The sequence below is a fragment of the Falco cherrug genome, chromosome 1 (assembly GCF_023634085.1).
Source record: "Falco cherrug isolate bFalChe1 chromosome 1, bFalChe1.pri, whole genome shotgun sequence".
NCBI classification, from domain to species: domain Eukaryota; kingdom Metazoa; phylum Chordata; class Aves; order Falconiformes; family Falconidae; genus Falco; species Falco cherrug.
In genome coordinates, this window is record NC_073697.1 from 41,474,293 (window position 1) to 41,498,726 (window position 24,434).

The 24,434-nt window shown below is 48.7% G+C and overlaps 1 protein-coding gene across 2 annotated transcripts; it reads left to right on the plus strand.

The window, feature by feature from the left end:
• Positions 1-2,869: 2,869 nt before the first annotated feature.
• PANK2 (pantothenate kinase 2) lies at positions 2,870-21,086 on the plus strand. Of its 2 annotated transcripts, XM_055699541.1 has the most exons (7): positions 2,870-3,148; positions 13,537-13,889; positions 14,950-15,203; positions 16,414-16,590; positions 16,819-16,942; positions 19,309-19,434; positions 19,892-21,086. In XM_055699541.1, exons 1-7 carry the CDS (start codon positions 2,956-2,958, stop codon positions 19,940-19,942), a joined length of 1,278 nt encoding a protein of 425 aa, XP_055555516.1. In that variant the 5' UTR covers positions 2,870-2,955; the 3' UTR covers positions 19,943-21,086. The 2 variants fall into 2 exon arrangements, with proteins under 2 accessions (XP_055555516.1, XP_027655771.1); XM_027799970.2 differs by lacking the exon at positions 2,870-3,148 and having other exon boundaries at positions 13,606-13,746.
• Positions 21,087-24,434: the final 3,348 nt, after the last annotated feature.

Consider the following 24,434-nt stretch of genomic DNA (forward strand, 5'->3'; position numbering starts at 1 on the left):
CCTCTTTGTTGCTCACAGCAACATCCGGATCTGTGCCAGGGTCTTGAGGAGCAGGAGGTTTATGAAACTGTTGCCAGAGAGAAATGCTTTGCAGGGCACTACTGGCAGCGACACAGTGAGACTGAGGCCATCAGTCTGTACCAGGAAGAGGTGGACAGGATTTGGGGACACTTCCCAGACCTTGTTTCGGAGCAAGCAGAGGTCATGGTCTAGAGGATGCCCGCCACGGCAGGTCTTCCTGTCAGTCACAGGAAACCCAGACAGCAGGTTGAGGATGAAGACAGGGAGGGTGATTCTTTAGGTGTAGCTGAGCTATGGAAATCTTCACAGGATATTGTGGTTGCCAAAAAGGAAGTGGGCAAGTTCTGGGAAGAGAAATGCACCACAAGCTTTTAAGCATATTTCTGAGCTGCAAACAGTTGGAAGCTAGAAGAGTGTTTGGAAGAAATAGGGCCGTGGGCAGCTGCAGCTGGGTGGTGGCAGGCTGGGAGGGAAGGACCCCCGGGCCTGCATGTAACCAGGTAGACACCATGCACGGGTGCATGCTGAGGTGGGCACTATGCACCAAGGGCGGCACACTGCTGACATTTCTTCATGATCCAAATTCTCCCAGGTTCTCTGGCTGAATTGGTTTGTGGGATCCTGCACAGAAAAGGGAGCTGGGCCACCTTTGCCAGCCTGGGTTCAGCTCTGGTGTGCAGGGACCAGCAGTGGTTGCTCCCCAGGTACCGCTTCTTGTCTGCTGAACAGCTTTGGGCTTGGCCTGACCTGCAGAAAAGAGGTATCAACATCACCAAAACTGCCACTGTGCCGGGCTCCGGCTCACCCCTCACTGGCAAAGGGAGCCCTGGGGGTGAGCTGGCCTGTGGCATACACCTTCTGGGGACAAATAGGAAGTTTTCAAGCAGCGCGATGGAAACAGCCCTTTGTAGTAGTGTTACATGCCATCTCCACGCTGCCTTTTACAGAAGAGGCTCCCAAGGGATCTGCTGTGTATTCACAGCTGAGACATCCCACCAGCTCTCCTTGCCTTCTGCTTTCCCAGCTGGAGCTCTTGACTTACAACCCAGGTATACGAAAAGCATTCAGAGCTCAGTATTGAAAATATTCTGAACTTCAGGCAGTGAAGCTCAGTGAGTTTGTTTTTTAACAACATAAAGGTAACACTTTTATGAAGAAGTTATTTTTATTCAGAGAGGTTATGCTTTATCTTGTATCGGTACCAACCCCATTTGTATGCCTCCTGCACTTCCCCCAGTGGGATATTAAATTCATACAGAATAAGTCTGGCTAATCTCTTTGTCCTGTTTTCACCACAGCAACCAGATTTCAGTAAATTCTTACTGAATTTATTACACCTTTTTTTGAATGTCAGTCCCTTATCCCTTTGGTATCGAATTAATGCCTGAGGATTGCGGTGAGCTGAGATTAACGTGGTGCAGGTGGAGAGCATTGTGGGTCACTGGGTTGCAGATCCACACTCGGCCATGCTCTGGGTATGTTAGACATCAATTAACATTCTACCTGGGAAGCTCTATTGTGTTACAACAGGAGCTGTTACCGCACCATGTAGCCTGGGAGCCCGTTTTCCTCTTGAATGTCATCCCATTGATGGTTGCTTGCAGTCCTTTTTATGGACATCTCAAGTTTTCTGTTGCCTGGATGGCTGCTGCTGTAGTTGTTACCTCAGCATTGATAAATGTGGGGTCATAGTTTAAAGAATGGGATGCATCAGCATTTAAATTTTGTTGTGATATATAGGGGAGCTGAGGATTGGGTCAGGCTATAGCTTGAATGCTTGACCCTTGTTTCTCTGTCTCTCCCCCTAAATCTCCTGACTTGGCTTCCAGTTTGTTGTGTCTGTCCTTTTTAGCGAGCTTGCAGGACCTTTGGAGAACTCGAGTGTTTTCATCTAACCGAATTTCAATCCAGCTTCATCTCTAAGGGTTTGTGAAGGGAATGGGGCTTCTCCCTGCTGTCTGGCTGGCTTTTTCTCTGCCAGAGGGAAACCCTGGCTCTCCCCAACGAGGCTGGAGCCCCTCTTGCTGTGTGTGGAGCTCAGAAACATCCGATTCTGTTTCGCTTTATGTTAGCACTGTTAGTGTGGCCCAGAGGAGCAGCCTGCGAAGACAATGCTTCAGAGCACGGCGTCGCATTGGAGGACGGCATGGAGCTGGAGCACACCTTGCTTCCTGCAGGCTGCACCGCTGCGGCAGGCCGGGGCCCCCAGCGCAGGGCAAGGAGCGAGAGGAAGGGGCACGCTGTGCCCAGGAGACATGGAAGGCTAGGCCCCAGGCCCCAGCGGCCACAGGCCGGCCTGGCACTGCCGAGGGGCGCAGGCGGGCATGGCGGGGGGCCGTGGGCCGTAGAGCCCCCCTGTACCGAGGGGGCCAGGGAGACCTCGCTGTCTGCATATGCAAATGATACGCAAAGCAGCCCCCCGCGCGGCCCAGCCCAGACGGGCCTACTGCGGGCTTCCATTCGGGCCCACTTCTGCGTTGCTATAGTTACCCGGCCTGTCAATCAGCCACCTTTCTCCCGCCCCGTCCAGACAGCCGCCTCGCATCATTGAACAACTGCCGTGCCATTCTCTTCCCAGAGGAAGTCCATAGGCCAACGCCGTGTCATACAGTCCCGCCCCCGCGGGCGCGTTAACTCCCGCCCGGTACCGAGACGGCGCCTTGGATTGGGCAGCAGCGCTTGTCACTATACACAGCCGAGCGCGGGGGGAGTGCTTGGCGCCCCACTGCCGTCCAGTCTGTGTCATCCATTGGCGAATCCGCCTGTCATTCCGTGCAATGGAGGGCGCGGATTGGGGGCCCTCTCACAGCCTAGCCCGCCCTCCCGAGGGGCCGTTTGGCGCAGGCGCGCTGGCGGCAGTGGCTGCGGCGGTGGCGGCTGTGAGGAGCGCGGCGCAGCGGGGCGGGCGGCCCATGGGGCCGGGCCGTGCTGCGGATGGAGCCGCTGCGCAATGGCGGCGGCGCGGAGGAGAAGCCGCGACGGCGGGGGGCGGCGGCGGACGCCGGTCCCCAGCGGCGGCGGAGCAGCGCCGCGGCGGGCGTTGACAGCGCAACGGGGCCGCAGCCCCATGAACGGGGTGGCTCCGCCAGCCGCCAGCGCCGGGACTCCGTCCGCAAGAACCGCCCGCGTGAGTGCGGCGGGGGGGACGAGGTGGCTGAGGTGGCCGCGGGGTCTGCGGCGCGGGTGGGGCCGCCGGGAGGGAGGGGCGAGGCCATGGGAGGGGGGCGAGGGGGAAGGGGCGGGGGCGGGGCTTATGGTAATGAGGCGTGGTGGGAGGGGCTACGGGGGTGGGGTCCGAGGGGGTGGGGGCGTGGGGGGGAGGCTGGGGAAGGGGGCTCCCTATTTCCTATTTTGTGGGGAGGGTGGGTGACGGGGGAGAGCCACCGTGGGGTGAGGCGGGGGAGGTGGGGGGTGGGACGGACACTAGGGCAGCACGGTGGGGTGGTGACACGGGCCAAGCATGGCCGGTTCGGGGACAGTGCGGTGGAGACATGGGGGGTGATGCCATGGGCGGTTTCGGGACATCATGGTGGGAACATGGTGGGGGTGCTGAGATGGGTGTCTTGGGGACATCACAGTAGGGACACTGTGGGGTGATGACATGGGTGGTTCACGGACATCACAGTGCAGAATGGTGAGGTGGTGCCATGGGCAGTTTGGGGACATCATGGTGGGGACACAGGGAGATGGTGCCATGGGCGGTTTGGGGACATCATGGTGGGGACGTGGTGGGGTGATGACATGGGCAGTTTGGGGACAGCATAGTGGGGACATGATGGGGTGATGACCTGGGCGGTTTGGGGAATGTCACAGTGAGGACACAGTGAGATGATGACTTTTCCAGCATGGCTGGTTCGTGGACAGCACGGTGGGGACATGGTGGGACAGTGGCAAGGGCTCAGCAGGTTGGGGTTGGGGTGGGGATGGGACAAGCAGAGGTACAAGGGCTCTGGGATATTCAGGGTGAGACAGTGCCTGGCCCGGTGGGGCAGGACACAGAGGCTGGGGCAGGTGCTGAGGTGCCTGAGTTGGGCACCTTGGATTGCAGCAGGATTGAAGGTGACTGGTGAGGACACTGGGGGTGGAGAAAAGGGGACAGAAGGACAGACGGAGGGCCCAGGGTGTGCAGCCAGAGCCGGGGGCTGAGGGCTGTGTGGCTGGATTGGTAACTGGTGGAGGAAAAGCAATAGAGAGCAAAGAGAAAGGTGTAAATTTTGGGAGGGGAGAACCGTGCAGATTTGGCAGGGACTGGGCATGGACCAAACCAGACTTTGCGAGGAAAAAACCATCCCCTGAACCATGTTTTTAAACGCTGTGTCAGAAACGGTCCGTGGAGTGAGTTAGGTGCAAAATGGATGGCAGCCTTCATTTTGGCAGCAGCAGGAGCTGCCGTTCAGGTGCCTGTGGCTGGTGACTTACTTCAGCCATGTTTGAAGTGGAACTGAGTGGTTATTTCTTTACTTGCACTGGAGTCCTTCCTGCTGGAAAGAAATTGCCGTACCCTGGAATTGAAATAGCATCAACGTAGTTCCCTGTTACCTGGCACAGCTATTGAAAGGACTTCAGCAAATGAGTCCCGGCTGAAAACAGGAATCAAAATTCTCCTGCTTCTCATAGTGAGACTCTTGTCTGTTGGCTGGCGACACTGAGATGTTATTGTTACTGTATTAATGTAAAGTTTTATATAGTGTTCTTTCTCTTTTTTTGATTGCTGGGGGGGGGGGAAGGGAAGCTTCTCTTTTGCCCCGTCTTTGTGTGAAAAATAGGAATTACATATCAAAAGGCTTTCAAAGACATTTACTGAGCTGGATGCTGCCTGCGTTACTAATTTCAGGCGAGTGCAGCTCAGCAATGCGAATGTAGTGTCAGCGTGGGTGTGCTAACCTGCATTCCCTTTGCCTATCCCTTCCTTTCGTTTCCAGATCATGCTGCAGGAGTGGTCCTGCAGCAGGAAATTATTCTAAAGTTGGTGTTAAATAACTGAGGTAATTGCAGGGGTTTTGCTTGCTGAAGATGTAATAGGATGAAAGAGAAATTTAGTAGAGGGGTGTAAGGGCATTAGCAGTGGTGAGCATCCCGGTGATTTAGATGCAGCAAAACCAGCTTTGTATGTGAAAGTCCACTTATGTGGCTGTTCTAAGGAAATCACAGCAAAACCTACCTATGGGAGCTGTGGGGATGTTAGAGATGTGCTCGTTAAGAGGCTGCAGTCGTTTGTAGGGAGATTAAGGAGATCTCTGGTATGACAATTAGTGTGAACTTAGATGGAGCTACGCATTAGGTGATCATACTCTTCTGCCTTGCTTGCAGGCAGTTTCTGTGTCTTCTAGGGAAAATGTAGATTAAACTTGGCTGTTGAGGTTCTGGTTTGTTGCGGTGAAGTTAAATGCAGAGACTGGTGTGGGGTACTTCCAGGGAAACAGGTGGTGTGGCAGCTTCCAAGGCAGGGTTTGGATCCAGTCTGGAAGGTCAGCGTAGTGTGATTTGGGATTACAATGTAGCCTGTCTTTCCTAAATGCTGCTTGCGATAATTGGAAGAGAAATGTGCTGGAGCAAGTACATCCCTTAATAGGGACGGTGTCTGATGTCAGACTGAATTACATTTTGAAGTTAAAAATGCTTGATCCCACCTTAAGGAAGATTCAAGCAAGCCTAAACGAAAGCAGACCACTTAATAGGCGTGTGATCGAGAATGTCCTACTTTAGCTCCCACTTGTCTGCTGCTGGTATGTGGCAAACAAGCTCAGTGACCTTGAGGCTTGTCTTGCCTGCCTGCGCTGGCAGATGCCCTGGCAGATGAGCCCTGCTTCCCCAGGAATGAAAGGATTTCAGCAGGCTGTGATTCAAGCTTGTGATCTTTCTTCCTCCCTTGTCCTCTCTGTACCAGTAGTGTGCAGCGAGGGCTGTTTCGCTGCAGACTGAAGGGTCTGAGACCAAGCGGAATTAGATTGGATATATCTGAAATAACCTGTACAACAGTTCAGCTGATGTCCGAGCTACGTGCTTTCATGCATTGCAGGCTGTTAAATGTTTCTTGGTTAAATGCTTCATAGGAAATAAAGAGCTTTACCACAGACACTGTGATTTTTAGTATGCCACAGGCAAAAGAAGGAGAAGTCAAGGACACCAGTGCTCTTGGAAAGGAATGAGAAGTGTCCCTGAAAATGTGAAGCAGAGATTTGTTGGAGTTGCTAGCTGCTTTGGAGTATTATGTTGGTGGGGTGCAAAGGAGGGCTTGACAGTATTATTAGTGCAGGGAGAAATTATAATATAGAAAAAGCTTAATCAGCTCCAGGGACAATACAGAAGAATTCCTTTCTGGTAATGAGTTATCAGTACCATTATTGAAATCTACACTTAAAAACTGGACTGGAAATACCCTGGGTGACTAAAGAGGCTATTCACATTATGTTTACTTTAGCATAACTGTGGGATACCGAATGGCTGGCTGTGGGTAGCGTTAAGTGCCAGGCATAAACCCTCTGATGACCAGATCGTAATGAAGTATCTTCTGTCAGGTTCATGCAAAGACGTGATGTACACATTGCTTTAAATTCTCAATACACACAGTATCCACGTAGAGGTACAAAGAAAATATGGTTTTGGCAGCTACTTTGCAGTACAGAATTTAAGCTTTGATTTTTTAATACCTTTTTATGTTTCAGAATTGTGTATGAAATGTGAATTCCTAGCCTATTTTTAGAGATGGGAGGATATGTAGACTCAGTGTCACTTTATATTAAATGCTGATGAATATATTTTTTCTTGCAGCTGTAAAATTTCTATTGTGGTATAACACTATTAAAATATAATGTTTAATATTTTAGAGTAAGCATAGAGATGCTGTCATACACTCAACTAAATCATCAGTCTTCGTTGTTCTGCAGGCTAATCTTTTTAGCTTCTGATATAATTGGCTCATAACTTAAGGATCAGTCTGAAATACAAGTTGAGCAGCTTGTCCTATGAAGAAAACCACTGTAGAGATCTGTAATTATATCACCTCTTTCATCTTGACAGTTCTGCAGCTTTCAGAATAAGTGTGTTGAGGGGTTTTTTTATTTATTTATATAGTGTCCAATTTAATAAAGTAATTTACATAAAAATAAAGGCATTATATTTTTCCTGCCCCAAAGAGCTTACAGTCTAGCTCTAAAATGAATTTGAAGACGAAGGGAGGGTGGCAGCTCTTGCTGTGGGAACACATAGTATCCTTGAGCTCTTCTGTGTGTGAGGTTATCTAGTACAAGCTGTAAGTCGTTAACCTTGCAGGCTGGTCTTTTGTTTGTTGTGTATCCATAGGTCTGCCTATTAGAAGAAGGTTTATTTTAAAGACAAAGCTGTATGTACGTTGTGCATATGAAAATGTATGCATAGAGCTGCTTTATAAAAGTGTCGTGCTCAAGGAAAGCAATGCTTTGTCAGGCCAAAAGCTGAAGAATTTTTTTCATGGCAAAAAAATGCTTTAAGATACTTTATAACTGCTGCTGCAGTATGTTGCAGTAGGAAGCAAACGGAAATAAGGCTAGTTGTTCTTTTATGCCTGATGGGCTGAGCGGTGCCACAGTCTTGCCAGTTCCTTGTGCACCTTCTTTGTACCCCTGGTGCTTTTCACACTGAACTCTGCTGAATTTATTTTGTGTCTTACACAGTGTTGGAGAGTGGTGTTACTGGCTGTCATTGTGCCAACAAAGTAATATAGAGACCTTCTTTAAGGAAAAAGACTGTAGAAGCTTTTGAATGGAGAGCACTTCTAGCTATGAGAAGAGGATTTCCTGCTTTTCTTGTGAATGTCCAAACACCCAGGGAGAGACTAAACACTTCTCAGAAGGTGCTGGGCAGGAGGAGAGTCCAGAGGTTTGTACTGCTGTGCTCTTCCCGTGCTCTGCCTACAGGTTTCTTACCCTCTCCATCATTCTCTGGCTGGCAAGCGCCTGGAAAGGAGAGGCGTGCCAGGCTTGCTCCCAGCATGGAGGGCTCCAAGTAGCAGCAGGGAGGTGGTGAAGAGAGGCAACATTTGCATTTTCTGCCTTGGCCATCTTCTTGCACTGGTTATTTCAGCAGAACCTTCTGACTGAGAAAAATCAGCCTCCAGGCTGCCCAGCAGCTCCTGGATGCCACCAGTTCTCACGCTGCTCTAGATCTGCCGTCTCCTGCAGCAGCTCTCTTGGAAAAAATGCTTTAGAGGCTTAAAAGGGAGAGATCTTTGGATGGTTTTCAACTGCACTGCAGATGCCGGGAAAAATCAGTGTTTTAAGAGAACTCTCAGTAGCAGATGGTGATGGCATTGATCCAAGAGAGCTTCCTCCTTCCTCCCTTTGAAGGCATGGATTTTTCTAGTTCTCAGATATGGAAGAGCTGTCGTTGCCCTGCCTGTGACTGCCCTGTCGTGTTGGCTGACTTCCTGTAAGTGTAAGGTGTTGGGGGGGGGAAGGTTCTCCATGTTGTTAAAATAATTTCCTCCTCTTGTTTGTGTGCCACACCCCTTTCCTGCAAAAATGGGTTTATAGGGGGAGTTTTGTCCCTGCCCCAAATTATTTGAGTGCTCTGTGTAGGCTTTACTGCGTAGAAAATCTTTTCCAGTAAGATAAAGAATTACTTAATTTTGAGCTAGCACGCTTCTTCCGTGGATTCTTAACCTGTGGTGGGATGTATATAACGAGAGATCCATAATTAAGAATCATGTGGTTTAAGTTAATTAACTTAATAGGCTATCTTTTCGAATTTATCCCTGGTGACTTACTGAAGGTATAGCTGAGCTGTTGGCAGATGGAGAGCACCAGCTGCTCTGTACAGAGGCTTCCTGCAGCTGGTGCTGCACGGCTGTGTGAAGCCAGCTCCAGCCTGAGGTTGTGTCCCAGCTCAGGGGCTTGGATGCTCCTTTTGGGGCCAGCTGGGATTTCGCAGGGCTAGTGCTCAGTGAAGACTGGTAAGCCCTGAGCCCAACCTGACTGCAGTTTACACCCAGCTCTGCAGGCATCATTCCTGTTTTCCCATTAGCCGTGTCTTCTGGGATGCCAGATGGTGGATAATGACACGGTTTAACCCCACGCTTGATACTCTGCTAGTCCGGTAGCAGCTCTAACACCTGAATAAGAAGTAGATTTCTATATATTAAAAAATTGGAGGTGTTGAGGGCACTGAGAATGAGCTGGGATGAAGTTTTTAAGGAGCTGCTATCTTTTTGTGATGAGGAAAGCTTCCTAAACTGACGGACTGAGTTGGTGCTTCTCATGCCCTAAAATCTGGAAGGTTTGTGTCCCTGAATGTAGGAGTTTGGGGTGTGAACTTAACAAGCAGCTTTAAAGTCAGCTAGTGTTATTCTGCTGAAAAAATGCATGTAGTAGCAGCTGAGCATCTACTCTGAAGTGGAATCCCGTTAGCTTGTGATGAAGCAGCCCGTACGGCATTTTCAGTTATGGGGCTTCAGCAGGGCACCGTGCCGTAGTTTTTCTATGCTTTGCTGCTGCAGCTCAGTCAGGGCATCTCCAGCACCCCGTCCTCTGCTCTTTCCCTGTTTTTACCCTTGTGTAGCCTGGCAAAGTGAGTTTGGGGGAAGATTGCTGTCTCTAAATACAAGAGTGGGGATGCTTAAAAAAAAAAAAAAAAGTGCAGGCTTCATAATGCAGGAACAACACTGTGTGCCCTGACAGGAACAAATATATTCCAGAAATTTAAAGGAAATTTCCCAGCATCAGAACAGGAGCCTTCTGGAATCAGTCCCTTAATAGTCAGAGCAGAGATGACAAAGCAGCCAAGTGCTTTTAAGAGCAGGAAATTTGTGGAAAGGTAGTCCAAGATGTCAGTGACAACAGACAGGAGAAGGCATGGCTGAGTAATGTGGGAAGCCTCTTCCTGTTCCTTTCCTTAGCTTGTTAGTTTTCCAGCCGAGTTTATGCAGTATTGAAAAGCATAATGCATGTGGGGAAACTGTTTTTAGTGATCCTGTATGTGAACTGGGTATTTAAATAGAGTCATGTTTACCAGTTCCAGTCACTGGAGGGACTGGAGCAGCAGCAGAAGGCTCTGGTTTGGCTGCCAATGCCCTGTTTTTACCTGTGTGACTCTGATGGTATTTTTATTCCTTCTTTTCTCAATAGCAGGGCATGATTCTTGTTCAAAGTGTTTTTCTGTGGTACTTGTTTGATAAATCTAGGACTTTGGTTCAAAGAAAGACAAAACACTTTGGGCGAGGGAGGTGTCCTATTCTGCCATTAATATGGGGACTGCTTACAGATCATAGCATCCCAGAGTGGTTTGGATTGGAAGGGACCTTAAAAGATCATCTAGCTGATGGGCAGAAGCCACGGGCAGGGACACCTTCCACCAGCCCAGGTTGCTCCAAGCCCCGTTCAGCCTGGCCTTGCACACTGCCAGGGATGGGGCCAATGTCTCGCCACCCTCACAGTATGTAATTTCTTCCTGATATCTAATCTAAGTCTCCCCTCTTTCAATGTAAAGCCATTCCCCCTTGTCCTATCACTACAGGCGCTTGTATAAAGCCGCTCTCCAAATTTGTTGTCAGCCCCTTTAGGCACCGGGAGGCTGCTCTAAGGTCTCCTGGGGCCTTCTCTTCTCCAGGCTGAACAACCCCCACTCTCAGCCTGTCTCCACAGGAGAAGTGCTCCAGCCTCTGACGATCTTCCTGGTCAGGTCCATGTCCTTATGTCCCTCATGCCCCCGAGCTGGAGGCAGCGCTGCAGGGGGGTCTCACCAGAGCAGGGCAGAGGGGCAGAGCCCCCTCCCTCGCCCGGCCGGCCACGCTGCAGGGGATGCAGCCCAGGGCACGGGTGGCTCTCTGGGCTGCGAGCGCACAGTGCCGGGTCATGTCCAGCTTCTCATCCACCAGCACCCCCGGGTCCTTCTCCTCAGGGCTGCTCCCAATCCATTCTCCTCCCAGCCTGTATTTGTGCTTGGGATTGCCCTGACCCATGTGCAGGAGGATCCTGTACTTGGCCTCATTGAACTTTATGAGATTTGCATGGGCCCACCTCTCAAGCCCAAGTCCCTCAGGATGGCTTCCCTTCCCTCCTGTATGTCAACTACACCACACAGCTTGGTGTCCTCGGCAAACTTGCCGAGAGTGCACTCAATCCCAGTGCCCATGTCACTGACAAAGATGTTAAACAGTGCTGGTCCCAACCCCTGAGGAACACCACTCATCACTGGTCTCCACTGGCTGGCTGTGCCATGTTGGAGATGGCTTCAGGATGCCATTAGGAGGACCTGTGTACAGATGTTTACGTTTAAGGTGTTGGGAAGAGCAGGTGAGTGAAACAAGCAGATGTTTGGTGTTTGCTGCCCTGATGCCTGCCGTGCAGAAGGGTGTCCGTCTCCCTGTTGGAGTGGTCGTGGTCTCTCATTTCTGTCTGCCAGCTCAGCTGATGTTGCCTTGCTCCTCCACAAGAAGGCCCTTTCTTTTGGGCGTGCAGAAAACCTGGGGCTTATCCTTTCTGCTTTTCCCTTCATTTATACTCTGGGGTCTTGGACTCCTTTTCCCGTGAGGGTGCTCCTCCTGGTCTGCTGTTCCCAGGGATATGGTTCTCCTGATTTTACGGGATCAGGCCCAGGCAGCCAGTGCTCCTCTCTTGAGAAGTAACTTCACTGTTTAATTTTTTGTGGCACTCTTTAATAAGGTTGTCACAAGGGAGTTTTGAAATAAGACATAAATGCTAAACTTTACTCCAGTCAAAGGCCTTGGTAGACTTTCCATCCTGAAATGCGGATAGTTTGCAGTTCTGAAATTAATTTGAGGAGTGCAGAATGAGAAATTGTCATGAGAAAAGTCCTTGAATTGCTCCTGCTTTCTGCTCCTGCTTGCTTTCTCTCTTGGGCCACGATTCAGATTTTTCTCTCTTTGTCATTCATGAAGTTATTTTTACATCTGTTCTTGTTTGAAGTATATGCGTTGGAAATAGAGAGTGATTGGGATTTGGATGTGCCTCCTAAAATAGAGTTTGCATCTTCTTTCAAGATTTCTTTTGGTGATGGTTGGGGCTGGCCTGTATGTAAACACATAAAAATAGCTCAGTGGTTTAAAAATAACGTGGGTAACTGATGGCTCTAGCTGCTCCTGCGGAATTGTGATGCTCGGAAAGGGCCTGTTTTATCTCCGCTCTGTGCAGCAACCAAGTTAACCTGTTGAGGAGAGAACGCATCGTCTTCAAACATGCGCTTGCCTGTTGGCTTTGTGGCTTTTCAAAGATCATTTTCTTTGGGAGTGAGTCCCCCTCCTGACCCTGAGCTGATTTCTTTGCTGTTCAGCTTTAAGTGATGCCTCTGGGTATCTGGGTATTGCTCTCTGACTGCTTTGTGCTGCTGGGGCTGGAGTGGCAGAGCCTGGCATGCCCCTCGTGCATGGGCAGGGCGAGGGGCCGGGCAGCATGCTCTCGCTTGGGCACTTCTGCATTCTTCTGCATTCGGGGGGTGGCCGCTGCTTCCCTACGCATAACTGGAGGGATAGCCGCTGTCAAAGGGCAGTAGGAAGAGGGCTTCTTTGTGTTGCATGCTTATCTGTCTGCAAATACAATAAGCAAACATGTTTGCAAAAATAACAGTAGCGTGTTAACATGCCTGTCTCTGACATGTAAGAATTTTACTAAAACCTGAGATCCTTCTTTCCAGAGGAACATTAGTAACGTCTGTGCTGCATTCAGGTTTATTTTCTAAACATTCATTTTTTCCTTTGGAAAAAAACCCTGAGGTTTTAATCCTGCTGCCATAAGCCATAACATGTGGCTACATTTTTCTCTTTGCTCTGGAGCCTGTGTATCTTGTTAGCTCTAGCCTATCATTTAGCTCATTAATAGTAATATTAATCTGTTCCAGTTCTCAGCTCTAATCGCAGATTCCATCTGATCAGGGTTTTCTCTTGATCTTTTCCAAGAAGCTCATTATCTAATACAGCTGTAAATGTTGCTGGGCCTGACACTAATGCATATTTTGTACCATGGGGGAATGACTAATAAAATAATCCAATTAGACATTTGGTTTTGTCTCCCTGGGGCATCTTAGATTACTTGTCTACCTCAGTTATGTGTTGTAATTAGTTAACGTTTGTACATCCCTTTGATGTAAAAGCACTGGTATTATCCTTGGCTCTGGCTCTGGATCAGAACTTTATAAAAGAAATGCCTGGGGATTAAAATTGCAGCGGTGTCTAGCGGGTGTATGGATACTGTCAGGCGTATGCTGTGTGTTATCTGCAGCGTGGTGGTGGTGTAAGTATTTTGGGTATTGCATATCAAACGCTCAGAGCTTTTGAACATGAGGTATCTCAGAACAGGAGTTGTGGTTTTGTACAGAGGAGTTTCAGCCACACTTGTCGAAGACAAACCAGACTACTAATGTTTCTTTCTTCCTTTTCCACTTGAAAATGAATAGATCCATTGGGCCTGCATTTTGCAGTCCTAGAGAATTGCATTAATTAATTCAGTTTATATGGTGATATGACAGTATCATACCCTGTTTCTTTTTTTTTTTTCTTTTTTTCTTTTTTCCCCCCCCTCTCTTTAGTCTTTCCTTGGTTTGGCCTGGATATTGGAGGGACCTTGGTCAAACTTGTTTATTTTGAACCAAAGGACATCACTGCTGAAGAGGAGGAGGAGGAAGTGGAAAATCTCAAAAGCATCCGCAAATACCTGACATCAAATGTAGCCTATGGATCTACAGGCATCCGGGATGTGCATCTTGAACTAAAGGACCTTACCCTGTGTGGACGTAAAGGCAATCTGCACTTTATACGCTTTCCTACTCATGACATGCCTGCTTTTATTCAAATGGGAAGCGAAAAACACTTCTCAAGCCTCCATACTACCTTATGTGCCACGGGAGGTGGAGCGTACAAATTTGAGCAGGACTTTCGCACAGTATGCATTTTTGGCTTCTATATGATTAGGATCTGGTAGTGAAATTTTTTTAAAGCTTAAACCTAGAAAACTTTCTCTGCAGACTCGAAAACTTCTCTAAATCTTATCTTTGGAACAGTGTACCTAATGGAAATTAAGCTTGGTTCAGGAAACAGCATGTGGAGTCAAGTTCGCATCTCCAAATTAGGATACTTTCTTTCCTGAAAGTGCATGTAACACTCCTGTAACGCTAAAATTTATCGCTAACTTCCATGGCTTGTGCTCTCACAAGACTTCCGCTATATTATTAATCTCTGATTATGCTGATCTCAGTCTTGTGGGTTTTTTTTCTCATTGCTGTCTTTCACAGGCTTAATATATGTTTTATTGTTCCTTTGCTCATGTGGTTTCATTTCTAATGCACGTGTGGGTGAGCTGATTGAGGTTCAGTCAAATTTGGTGGTAAGTTAACTGAAAGGAGGTTAGTGGTTGGGTTTTGACATCATCATGTGGCTTCATTGTAAGTTTGATTCTTGTTCATAAGTGAAAAACATGTGTGATAAGTACTTTGTCTAACCAGGGCTTGAAAAAATGCAGCAAATAAATGGGCTTTTTGTGCAATTGAGGCTGTGACATGAGAGGAAAATAATTTCCTAACTTCCTCCTTTCTTGGGGTATGTTATGTGATGGGTTTTGGGATATTTTTTTGTTGCTGTTGTCAAACTGTTAAGTTCCTTTTCACTTTTCCTTGGTTTTTGTGCTAGTGCTGCAGAGTCAGGGCCTAAATCAGGCCCATGGAAGTTGATGGTATTCACTCAGTGTCCATCTGTGGATCCAGTTGCTCGTCTCCTCCACTCTTCCATGTCTGCACACTTTTGGGCCAGGGTAGTTAGCAGTCGTTGTGCATGGAGAAGGATGGAGACCTCCTGTGATCTGTACCTCTTTCTGAGTCACTGCAGGCCATAATGGAGATAGCTGAATTTAACTGGCAGTGAATGCATTTTTCTAGCCCTGAGCATAAACACTTCTGATCCCTAGCTACTTGTTGAATATTCATCTTTCTTCTATTTTTTTCCACCAGATGGGTGACCTTCAGCTTTGTAAACTAGATGAACTGGATTGCCTTATTAAAGGAGTTTTGTACATTGATTCAGTTGGATTCAACGGACATTCAGAGTGCTACTATTTTGAAAACCCAACGGATGCTGAAAGATGTCAGAAGCTCCCATTCAACTTGGAGAATCCGTATCCTCTCCTTTTGGTGAACATTGGCTCAGGGGTCAGCATTTTGGCTGTGTATTCAAAAGAAAACTATAAACGGGTAACGGGCACCAGGTGAGTGCTGTGTGGGGGTAAATTGAGTTGTATTTTAGAGTCTGGGATTCATTTCTGCATTGTAGATGACATTTGCAGGGACAAGCTGCAGTAGGTGGTGAGCTGAATGACAGCTTCTGCTTTTACTGCAGTCCCATATCTCTGCCAACAAAGATCCCTCCTGGAAGAAAGAGTGGGAATTTCATGTTTTGGTCTCTTTACTGCAACCAGTCACTTTAGCAGCTTTTATTTCAGTTGCCCTGCTGCCGGAATGGAGGTGTTTTATTTGCCATCAGAGAGATCCCTCATACTTTGGGATTATACCAAATACACTCCTAATGATCATGTTAACAGCTGTTAGCTTTGATCCTAGTGGTGGAGATTTGCATCCTGACTTCCAAAAGTTACCTTGTTTTGGTGGAAGGGATGTTGGCACCGCAGTAGTTCCCCAGACAGTTGCTGGGCTGCTGCAGCTATCCTTCTTGAAGATGTGGCTCTGGTTGCCAGGCAAAGCCAAAGAGCTCTGTGGCTTTAAGCTTTCCTGAATTTCCTGATAGTTAGCAATAATAATAATAATTAAAAAAAACCACAGTACAAATCTTAGTCTTATTATATGTTGTTATTATATGTGTATATAATATATATATATTATATAATAACATATGTTATTATATGCTGTGCCCTAATACTCCATTTATCCCTGAGGACTACTATTTATTTTAAGATTGACTTCTCTGAGTCCTGGGAAGAAGGTGGAGATGTAATTTCTCATTTAGAAACATGCCCTCTGCAGAAGGCTGTGAGGGCTTGGGATTCCTTACAGGCTGTAAGATATTGGAAAGTAACAGATTTAAAGAAAACTTCCAAGGTGGCTCTTGCTGAGAAGAGAAGCAGCTGAAGGAATGGGGCAACTTGGGCTAACTCAGACACCTAGCTGAGAAATCTGGGCTTTCAGTGGAACAAGCCATTTCCTCTTTTTGTCCCTTTAGAACAGGGGTCCTCAAACTACGGCCCACGGGCCAGATACGGCCCCCCAGGGTCCTCAGTCCGCCCCCCGGTATTTACAGACAGAACCCCCCTGCCCTCCCCCGCCGGGGGTTGGGGGGGGAAACCAAGCAGCCGCAGATGACTGCCTGCCACTGCATCCGTGCGCCAGCCCCCTGGTTAAAAAGTTTGAGGACCTCTGCTTTGGAAGCAAGGTGGGTGACTTTCATTTTGTTTTATGTTGCAGCCTTGGAGGGGGAACCTTTTTTGGTCTCTGCTGCCTTCTTACTGGTTGCTCCACCTTTGAAGAGGCCCTAGAGATGGCGTCCCATGGAGACAGTACCAAAGTGGACAAACTAGTGCGGGACATTTATGGAGGAGACTATGAGCGATTTGGATTGCCAGGCTGGGCTGTAGCATCCAGGTAATGGCTGATTTCTGTTTTTATTTTCACTGGAGATTCTGCAAGGATGAAAAACTGGATTTGTGTGTCTGAGGAGAGCAGCCATTCCTTCTGCTGTTATGTTTTAACAGATCTAAATTATCGATAGCAAAGCTTTTTAGAGTTAGAATCTTTTTGGTTAAATCAGCAGTTTCTGTTTTCTAGAATTCTGATGCAAATGGACCTTTAACCCAAAAACTGTCTTTACAGCTTTGGAAACATGATGAGCAAGGAGAAGCGGGAATCTGTCAGCAAAGAGGACCTGGCAAAGGCTACTTTAATAACCATCACTAATAACATTGGCTCCATAGCACGGATGTGTGCACTTAATGAGGTATTATGGGGAAATCTGTTTCCTTGTTTCCTGTCTAAAGCATCACTTGTGTGCTGCTGTCACGCAGTGTCTTTCCCTGCATAGGCTTCTGTAGGTGTGTGTTTGTATTCGTTCTCTTGGATATTCAGTAAGTTATAATTGCTTCTTTTGGATTGTTCAGTAAAATTTGTCCTTGCTTGTCTGTGTAGTTAGAGCCAGATTGTTGTGCTGTGAACTGAAGAGCTGTGAATTAATTAGGGGTTGGCTGTTGGTCTCATTAGGTCCTCTGCTTGGTCAGGAGTTAAGCAGCATCTCTGCAGTGGTTTGAGGAATGGCAGGTGTGTGATAAACTACAGCTCTTGTGATGGTGGAGAGAGAAGGAAAGGTGGGGTGGAAGGGCATAAAGGCTGGATACCCTTCTTGTGTTGTTTTTACAAGTTGCTCTCGATTTCTTGGTCAGGCTCCACCACTTCCACAGCTGATCCTGTATCTTTGTGCTTTCAGCTTCTTTACAGTGCTGCCTTGTTGCATTCATGTCAAGCAGCATTGTACAGGGCTATGAAAGAACAGAGACATGCTCTCCACTTCTTGCGGAGCCTGTTCCTATGGGATGAGGTAACAGGGCGAAGCATCCCCCCGACTTCTGTTGCTGTTGGCAGATGCTCGCTATTTACCTTCGCTTATGGCTGAAACTGGGCAAGAAATATTATAAACAGCCTTGGTCACAATGCATCTGCTGAGTCCTCACTCTGGAGTACACAGTGGAAGGCAAAGAAGGTGCTGAATAGTTAGGGGAAAACGTTAATGAATGTGGGGATGGAAGGAAAATCCATAGGGCGTGAGCGAAGGAGCAGGTAGGAGTTGATCCTGATTCTTTGGTAAGAGAAGAAACTGAAAATTATTTTCATGTTGGAGAACAAGAAAGCTTCACAGTTATCACTTGGCTCAGGAGAGCTATTTTGGGATTGAAAAGTTTGGCTGGAAGTCTGCTTGGTCGGTCTTTTCCTTTCAGAATTGTGTTGGTTATGGGTTTCTAAATTTTTTTTTCTTTCTTTGTTTCAGAGTTAACATTAGGGTGCCATTCAGCTTTTCAAATGCTGGGTCAAAGGCTGGAGACGAGGGGAGAGAGAGGAGATGGCACTTGACGATCAGTGTTCCTAGCCAGTATAGGGATCTCATAGCAAAACATCAACTGTTCTATTCTAATTCCTAGTCTAGAAAGGCTGTAGTTAGACCTCTGGATTTCCAGGTAGTGCACAAGAGTTTGAGAAAGAGCCTGGCTTAAAATGACCTGGCTGGTGCTGCTGTCCGACAGAGCTGTTGGATGTTTAGAATGTTCTGCAGATCCTGCCTTACACTTTCAGCAGTCACTTAATTTATAGAATCATAGAATCATTTAGGTTGGAAAAGACCTTTCAGATCATCAAGTCCAACTATTAGCCCAGCACTGAAACATGTCCCTAAGTGCCATAACTGTCTTTAAATACCACCTGGTCCCCAGGCAGCCTGTGCCAGCGCCTGCCAGCCCTTTCTGTGCAGACATGTTCCCTCACACCCAATCTCACCCTCCCCTGGCGCAACGTGAGGCCGTTTGCTCTCGTCCTGTCGCTGGTTCCTGGGGAGCAGAGACCGACCCCCCTGGCTACAGCCTCCTGCCAGGCCGTTGCAGAGCCACCGGGTCCCCCCCAGCCCCCTTCTCTCCAGGCTGACCCCCCCGCCCCCCCAGGCTGGTGCCCCAGCCCCTGCCCGGCTCTGGACACGCTCCAGCCCCTCAGTGTCTGTCTGGCCGTGAGGGGCCCAACGCTGAGCCCAGGCCCCGCGGGGCGGCCCCACCAGTGCCCCGGGCAGTTCTTTCTGTCTTTTGGTGCAGTGTCTGGCCGCTCCCAGTGCAGTTCCCCACCATCTCACTTCTCCCTTTATGATCTCATCTTGCTCTTTCGAATTGTGTCTTGCTGCTGCCAGACCCCAAGCCAACTCGGTGTTGCCTCCTGCTTGCAGATTGGCTCTTTCGGGTCCAGTTTTAAAATTTCAAGTTCAGAAAGCTGCAGATGCATTACACCTTTTCTCTCTGCAGCTCCCATCCCCGCTCTACTGAAGCAATTATGCTTTTTAGCTGCCAGAACAGCAATTTGGGGTGATGCAGTTTCTCTGGATCTGGTTGCTTTAGTGTCAACTGGTGACTTGTCTATGCTTTCAGCTGAGTTGGTTTTCATCAAGTCTCACCAGAAAATGGATTTGAAAAGCTGCATGTGGCATTTTTAAAAGGCATTAAAAGTGTAACTTCTTTTCTTCTTACTGTAAGGTTTGGTTTTCATCATTGCAAGCAGCAAATGGAATTTAGCCTTAATGTTCCATTTATTTTTTTTTTTTTGCCTTAATACTTGCAGAACATTAATCGAGTGGTGTTTGTTGGCAATTTCCTTCGGATCAATACAATCTCGATGAGGCTTCTGGCATACGCTTTGGACTACTGGTCAAAGGGACAGTTAAAAGCACTTTTCTTGGAACATGAGGTGAAATTACTTTTTTAATTTATTTTGTCTTGTGGCAAATTGAAATCTTTGGAACGCTCTGGAAACAGCCGTGTGGAGCCTGTAGCTGCTGTTGATAGACATTGTGTGGCAGGTTCCCGTTCCTTTGTTACTGTAGGCACAGTTACTGCACTGCCCAGTGTAGGGTCAGAAAAAAAACATGTCTGTTGTTCCAGTAGCTAATACCAGAATTGTTTACTACCAGTTTCATCTTGCTTGTGAACTTTCTTTTCAGACTATTGACAGTATGGACGATTCTGTGCAGCTCTGCTTTCCAATGCGGTGATTATAGTTAGAATCTATTTTGTAATATCCCTGCCTATAGTTATTTCTGTCCAGTGTCCTTTATAAGTTGTGAAAACTACACTGTATCTGTATTGTTCTTGTCGGTGTATGCCCACATTTGAGTTTTTAATAGACATTCCTGTCTGCTCTTCAGGGTTATTTTGGTGCGGTTGGTGCTCTTCTGGAACTTCTGGATTCAGCCTGACGTTGTGCAGATTCTCTACGTTGGACCTACAAAGTCAGGGTGCTTCCCAGGTCACTAAGCCCACGTTTCGCTTCAGAGCAGCCATTCACAGACTGTTAAACTAATTCTGCATGACCTAATCAGAAAAGGAAAGGACTGTTGAGTTTCTGTCTGTAAATAGTTGAAACTAATCTTCAATTACAACGCAGGTTTGTAAAGGAGCATGTATGCAAATATGCTGACCGAACGTAGCGGCTGTATCTGGAACATCGGTAGGGCGTTTAGTCACTTCCATCAAATAGCCCTTTTTATGTATGGTCTACATGTTTAGTGATGGTGATGTAACAGAAGACGTGCACTCTGTTCCTTCCGTCAAGATTCCTTTGAGTGCTGAATGTCTACACAGTTCACAGTTTATCGAGTTGAGCTGCAGCGGTTTGTACTCCACAGCGTCGCCTTCTCGCTGTGCTGTGCGTTGTCTGTAAGGGGGAGAGGCCACCAGCACAGCCCTGGCACGCAGAAGGCACACGGATCGCCTCCGTCTCCTCTGAACCGTACAGCGGCCAGGCAGACACCCTGGTGCTGCCAGTAAGGCTTTATTCCTGTTACTGCAGTTTCTTATCTATGTATACTAGAGACGAAAGGTAAGGCACAAATCCTGTGTCTCAGGTTGATTCTGCTTTCAGGCTATAATGCTTCGATACAGACCATAATACCCTTTGGGACATGCCGTAGTGCTGGCATAGTGTTAGGAGCGTCTGTCAGCCTCTGACCTTGAGATCTGCTAAAAGCAAATTTCAGTATGAAATAGTGTGGGGGTTTGTGTGTGTGTGTGTGTGTGTGTTTTCTCTGTTGTAAAACTTGGCTGCATATAACTATACCAAAGAGATTATGGTGGGGTTTTTTTCCAGTCATACACTTGGGATTTTCTCTGTAATGTTCCATTTTACATTTATTAATTGCTAAATGACTGTAGTTTCTGGGGGGGGAACCTCTCCTTCCCACATGCATGCTGTACCCTTTGTTTTCTCTGTGCATGCCATCTTGCATACAGCCTGCAAACTGGGTTGCTGCAGTTTGGAATTCCTAAAGCTATTGTACTTGGGGGGACGTGGGTTTAGAAATGGCTTAGTGCACACTGAATAAACGCTCTCAAAACCACAGAGATGCTGGTAGTGGACAGCAGTTTAAAAAAGAAAAGTAGCATGCATATGGTTTGTAACCTGACCTTCCTTCCTCGTGTCTCTGCCTTGCCCTGCTCGGTTCAGAAGTTCTTCCCGGGCTTGGATCTTGCGCTATAAAATGAACAAGATCTGTGCTGAGAAGGGTGTCGGTGTTCTCTTTGCCGTGCTGCCGGTTATCTGGTTATCTCGGTGTAACCACGCTCCGGTCAGGGAGCATGGAAAAACTGCTCTTCTGAAGAGCCATCTCAAGATGATGCCAGCTGAAGGGAGATGCTCCTTCAGAGCATTCCCGCAGTTTTGTGCCCCGGCTTTCCAGCTGCTAGGTGTAGCGGCCATCCTTCCGTGAGCAGGGTGAGGCAGTCTTCCGTGCAATGCAAGTGCAGATCACTGCAGTTCGTATTTATCGGGGTTTATCCCAGGACATGGAATGACTGTCTACCAACTCAAACACATCTTTTAAAGGCATGGTTTCTTTTCAGATAAGTTGATTTTCAGCTCTCCAATCCCGGTGCATGTTTAGATGACAGATCGCAGCACTGGGCGGCCCACGCTGGTGTGGTGGCTTGTGGTTTGGCTGCAGCTACGTACAGCAGAGATACAGCAGCTCGCGCCTGGCTCTGCTCCTTACTGCAGCCCCAGATCCGAGGTGCTGTGCAGCTCACAGGGTTGGCTGTGTGGCACCTGCCTCTCTTTTGGGCCTGAAAAGGGAGGGAAGTACGATTCAGAAGTTTTACTCTTTGCTAGATGAGGTGCTGTGTGAAAAAAGCCTGTCCCATCAGCTCTGCTGGGTAGGTGTTCCAGGCAGCAGAGACACCGTAAAGCAAGGCAGTTTCTAAACATCAGTTAACTGTGGGCCTGGAACATCCTGAATACATCCAGTAATTTGACAACAACAATAAAATGGAGGGGAAAAGAGAGCAGTGTTCACATGAGAGGTGATCTTTGCTGCATGCTGTCCGTGGAAGAAAATTTTTGTGCTTTTCCTGCAGTATAGTGCAGGTTTAGTTGTGTCCTGTTCTGTGTTCAACGTAATGTGGTATGCTTTTAGAGGGAAGGAGTTTGAGCAGGATAACAGCAGCATGGTTTGGGTTGGAAGGGACTTTTAAAGTTCACCCAGTCCCACCCCCTGCCACGGGCAGGGACACCTCCCACCAGCCCAGGCTGCTCCAAGCCCCGTCCAGCCTGGCCTGGGACACTGCCAGGGATGGGGCATCCACAGCTGCTCTGGGCAGCCTGTTTGGGATCCGTTACACCAGAGACCTCATTTGTTCTTCATTTCTTGTAAAATCACGCAGAAGACACCCCAGGTAGGCATATTACAAACAACTCCACTTTCGAATCGCTGACTAGGCTTTCTAGACTTGACATAACGTGCTCTCTCCCATATCAAATGTGATCCGCAGCATGTAACCAGCTGCCGTTTCAGCTGGGTCACCCACCCCTGGAGTCCAAACTCAGGCCCTGGTTTGACTCGTGGAAAAGAAACAGGCTTTGGCTTTTTGAAATGTCCTTGTGCCCAGGACCTGCTTAGCTCCTTGGTGTAGTGCTTTGGCAGTACGCTGGGCTGGCACGGGCTTCTCAGCGTTAATTAGTCCTAGGGGCTTTACACAGCCCCCCTCGGTGTGGGGAGGGTCTGTAAACCTCCCTGACTCCTTGTAAAACACAGAAGAAAGGCAATTTATTATATTATTTTTTAATATTGGTAGCATTTGGGAGCTGAAGGTTGGCGGAAGAAAGAAGGTGCCATTTCGTTATGCAGAGGGAAGCTGCAGGGAGCTGAGAGACTTGTCCCGAGCCCGAGCGCAGGCAGCCGTGCGGGGAGCCTGCAGCCAGGGAGCACCCAGCCCCTGCCCGGAGGGGTGCTGGGCTGGGGTGCCCGGGGGCAGTGTCCCGCAGGCTTTTCTGTGTTTGTTCAGCGCACGTGGAAGTGTGACTCCTTTTTTCTGTGGATTTGGAGTAAATCCTGCGTGGTCTGATGTCCAGCACCAAAGTTCCCGATGTATTGTGTGTATCTGTTGTGGGGGTTTTTTTGTAAACTTCTTTTTTTTCTTCTTGTAATAAAATATCAGAGTTATTTTTATATACTTGAAACTATTGATTCCTTCTTGTCTTGTTCTTCCTATAAAGGGATGAGCGTTGATGTGAATGAGCACCAAGAGAGTGCCAGTGCAATAGGTGTAAGTGAACCCTTCCAGCTGATTTTTAGAGGTTTATTAAAAATATCTGTCAGCAGTCCTTGGTTACGTGTCACTCCTTGCGTGTTCGGGTCTCTGGAAATTAGTTGCATTTCGAAGTGTGTTAATGCAGTGAGGGAAAACAAAATATTAAAAAATGAGTATTTCCTTGTTGCTGGTAGTGAGGATCCCTTCCTGATGCTCAGCCTCCCTGGGCCGGTCACCTTTTTAACCAGGTACTTGAAATGGGCTAAGACCCCAAGTCTGAGTGAAACCTGAACGCGGGTGGCTCCGTGCTTCGGGGCAGGGTGGGCCTGTGCACAGCCGGCCTCGGCTCTGGGCCTGGTTTTGCAGCTCGGCTTGGGAGGCGGCTGCCGGGGGACACGGCGGGCCTTCGCTCGCAGCCAGCGAGGGGCTTTCCAGTGTCGTTCCAGGGCAGACGGCCCCGTTTCGGGGTTTGATGGAAGACTGGTGTGGTGGCGGGTGGTGGCGGGTGCGTCGGAGGCCCTTTGGCCTTTCAGGTGTGGGTGGGGTGGGTGGGAGGTGGAAGCAAAGCATCGCTTCAGAGCTTGGGGGGGAATAACAAGAATCATTGCGTTTTGTGCCTCGCGGTGCTAGATCCAGCCGGGAGCTCGGCCAGAACCTCTGCTGCTTCGTCCCACCGGTGGGAATCTTCACCCAGCGAGCTCTTCCTGGCCGTGCCTGGAGCTTCCAGAAGCTGACCGCGAGGGCAGCGAGAAGGACCATCCTGTTTCCTTCTGGAGAGAAGGTGAAGCGCGACGGCGCCGGGTGGGACCTGCCCAGCCCCGGCGGGCAGCCAGCACTAGGGGGCAGCAGCTCTCTGCTCTGGGGGGCGGCCCAGGCCCGGGGGAGCCCACCGCCCTCCCGCACCCGGCTTCTGCGGGGACTAAGCAGCCCGCCTGGGGACAGGCAGTGTGGAGAGGCTTGGGAGGAGGAAAAGGGGAATTTCCACCAGAGGAAGGGCGAGGCTGAAAGGAGACGAGCGGGAGGTGGGGCTGGGAGCTGCGCCCCAGGAAATCCCGCAGCGCGGAGGCTGGGCGCGGAGCTTCCCCAGCCCCGTGGCCGGCGGTAGGCTGGCGGTGGCACAGCCGGGCCCGGGAGCCCCGGCCCCTGGGCTGAGCCCAGGGCTGGGAA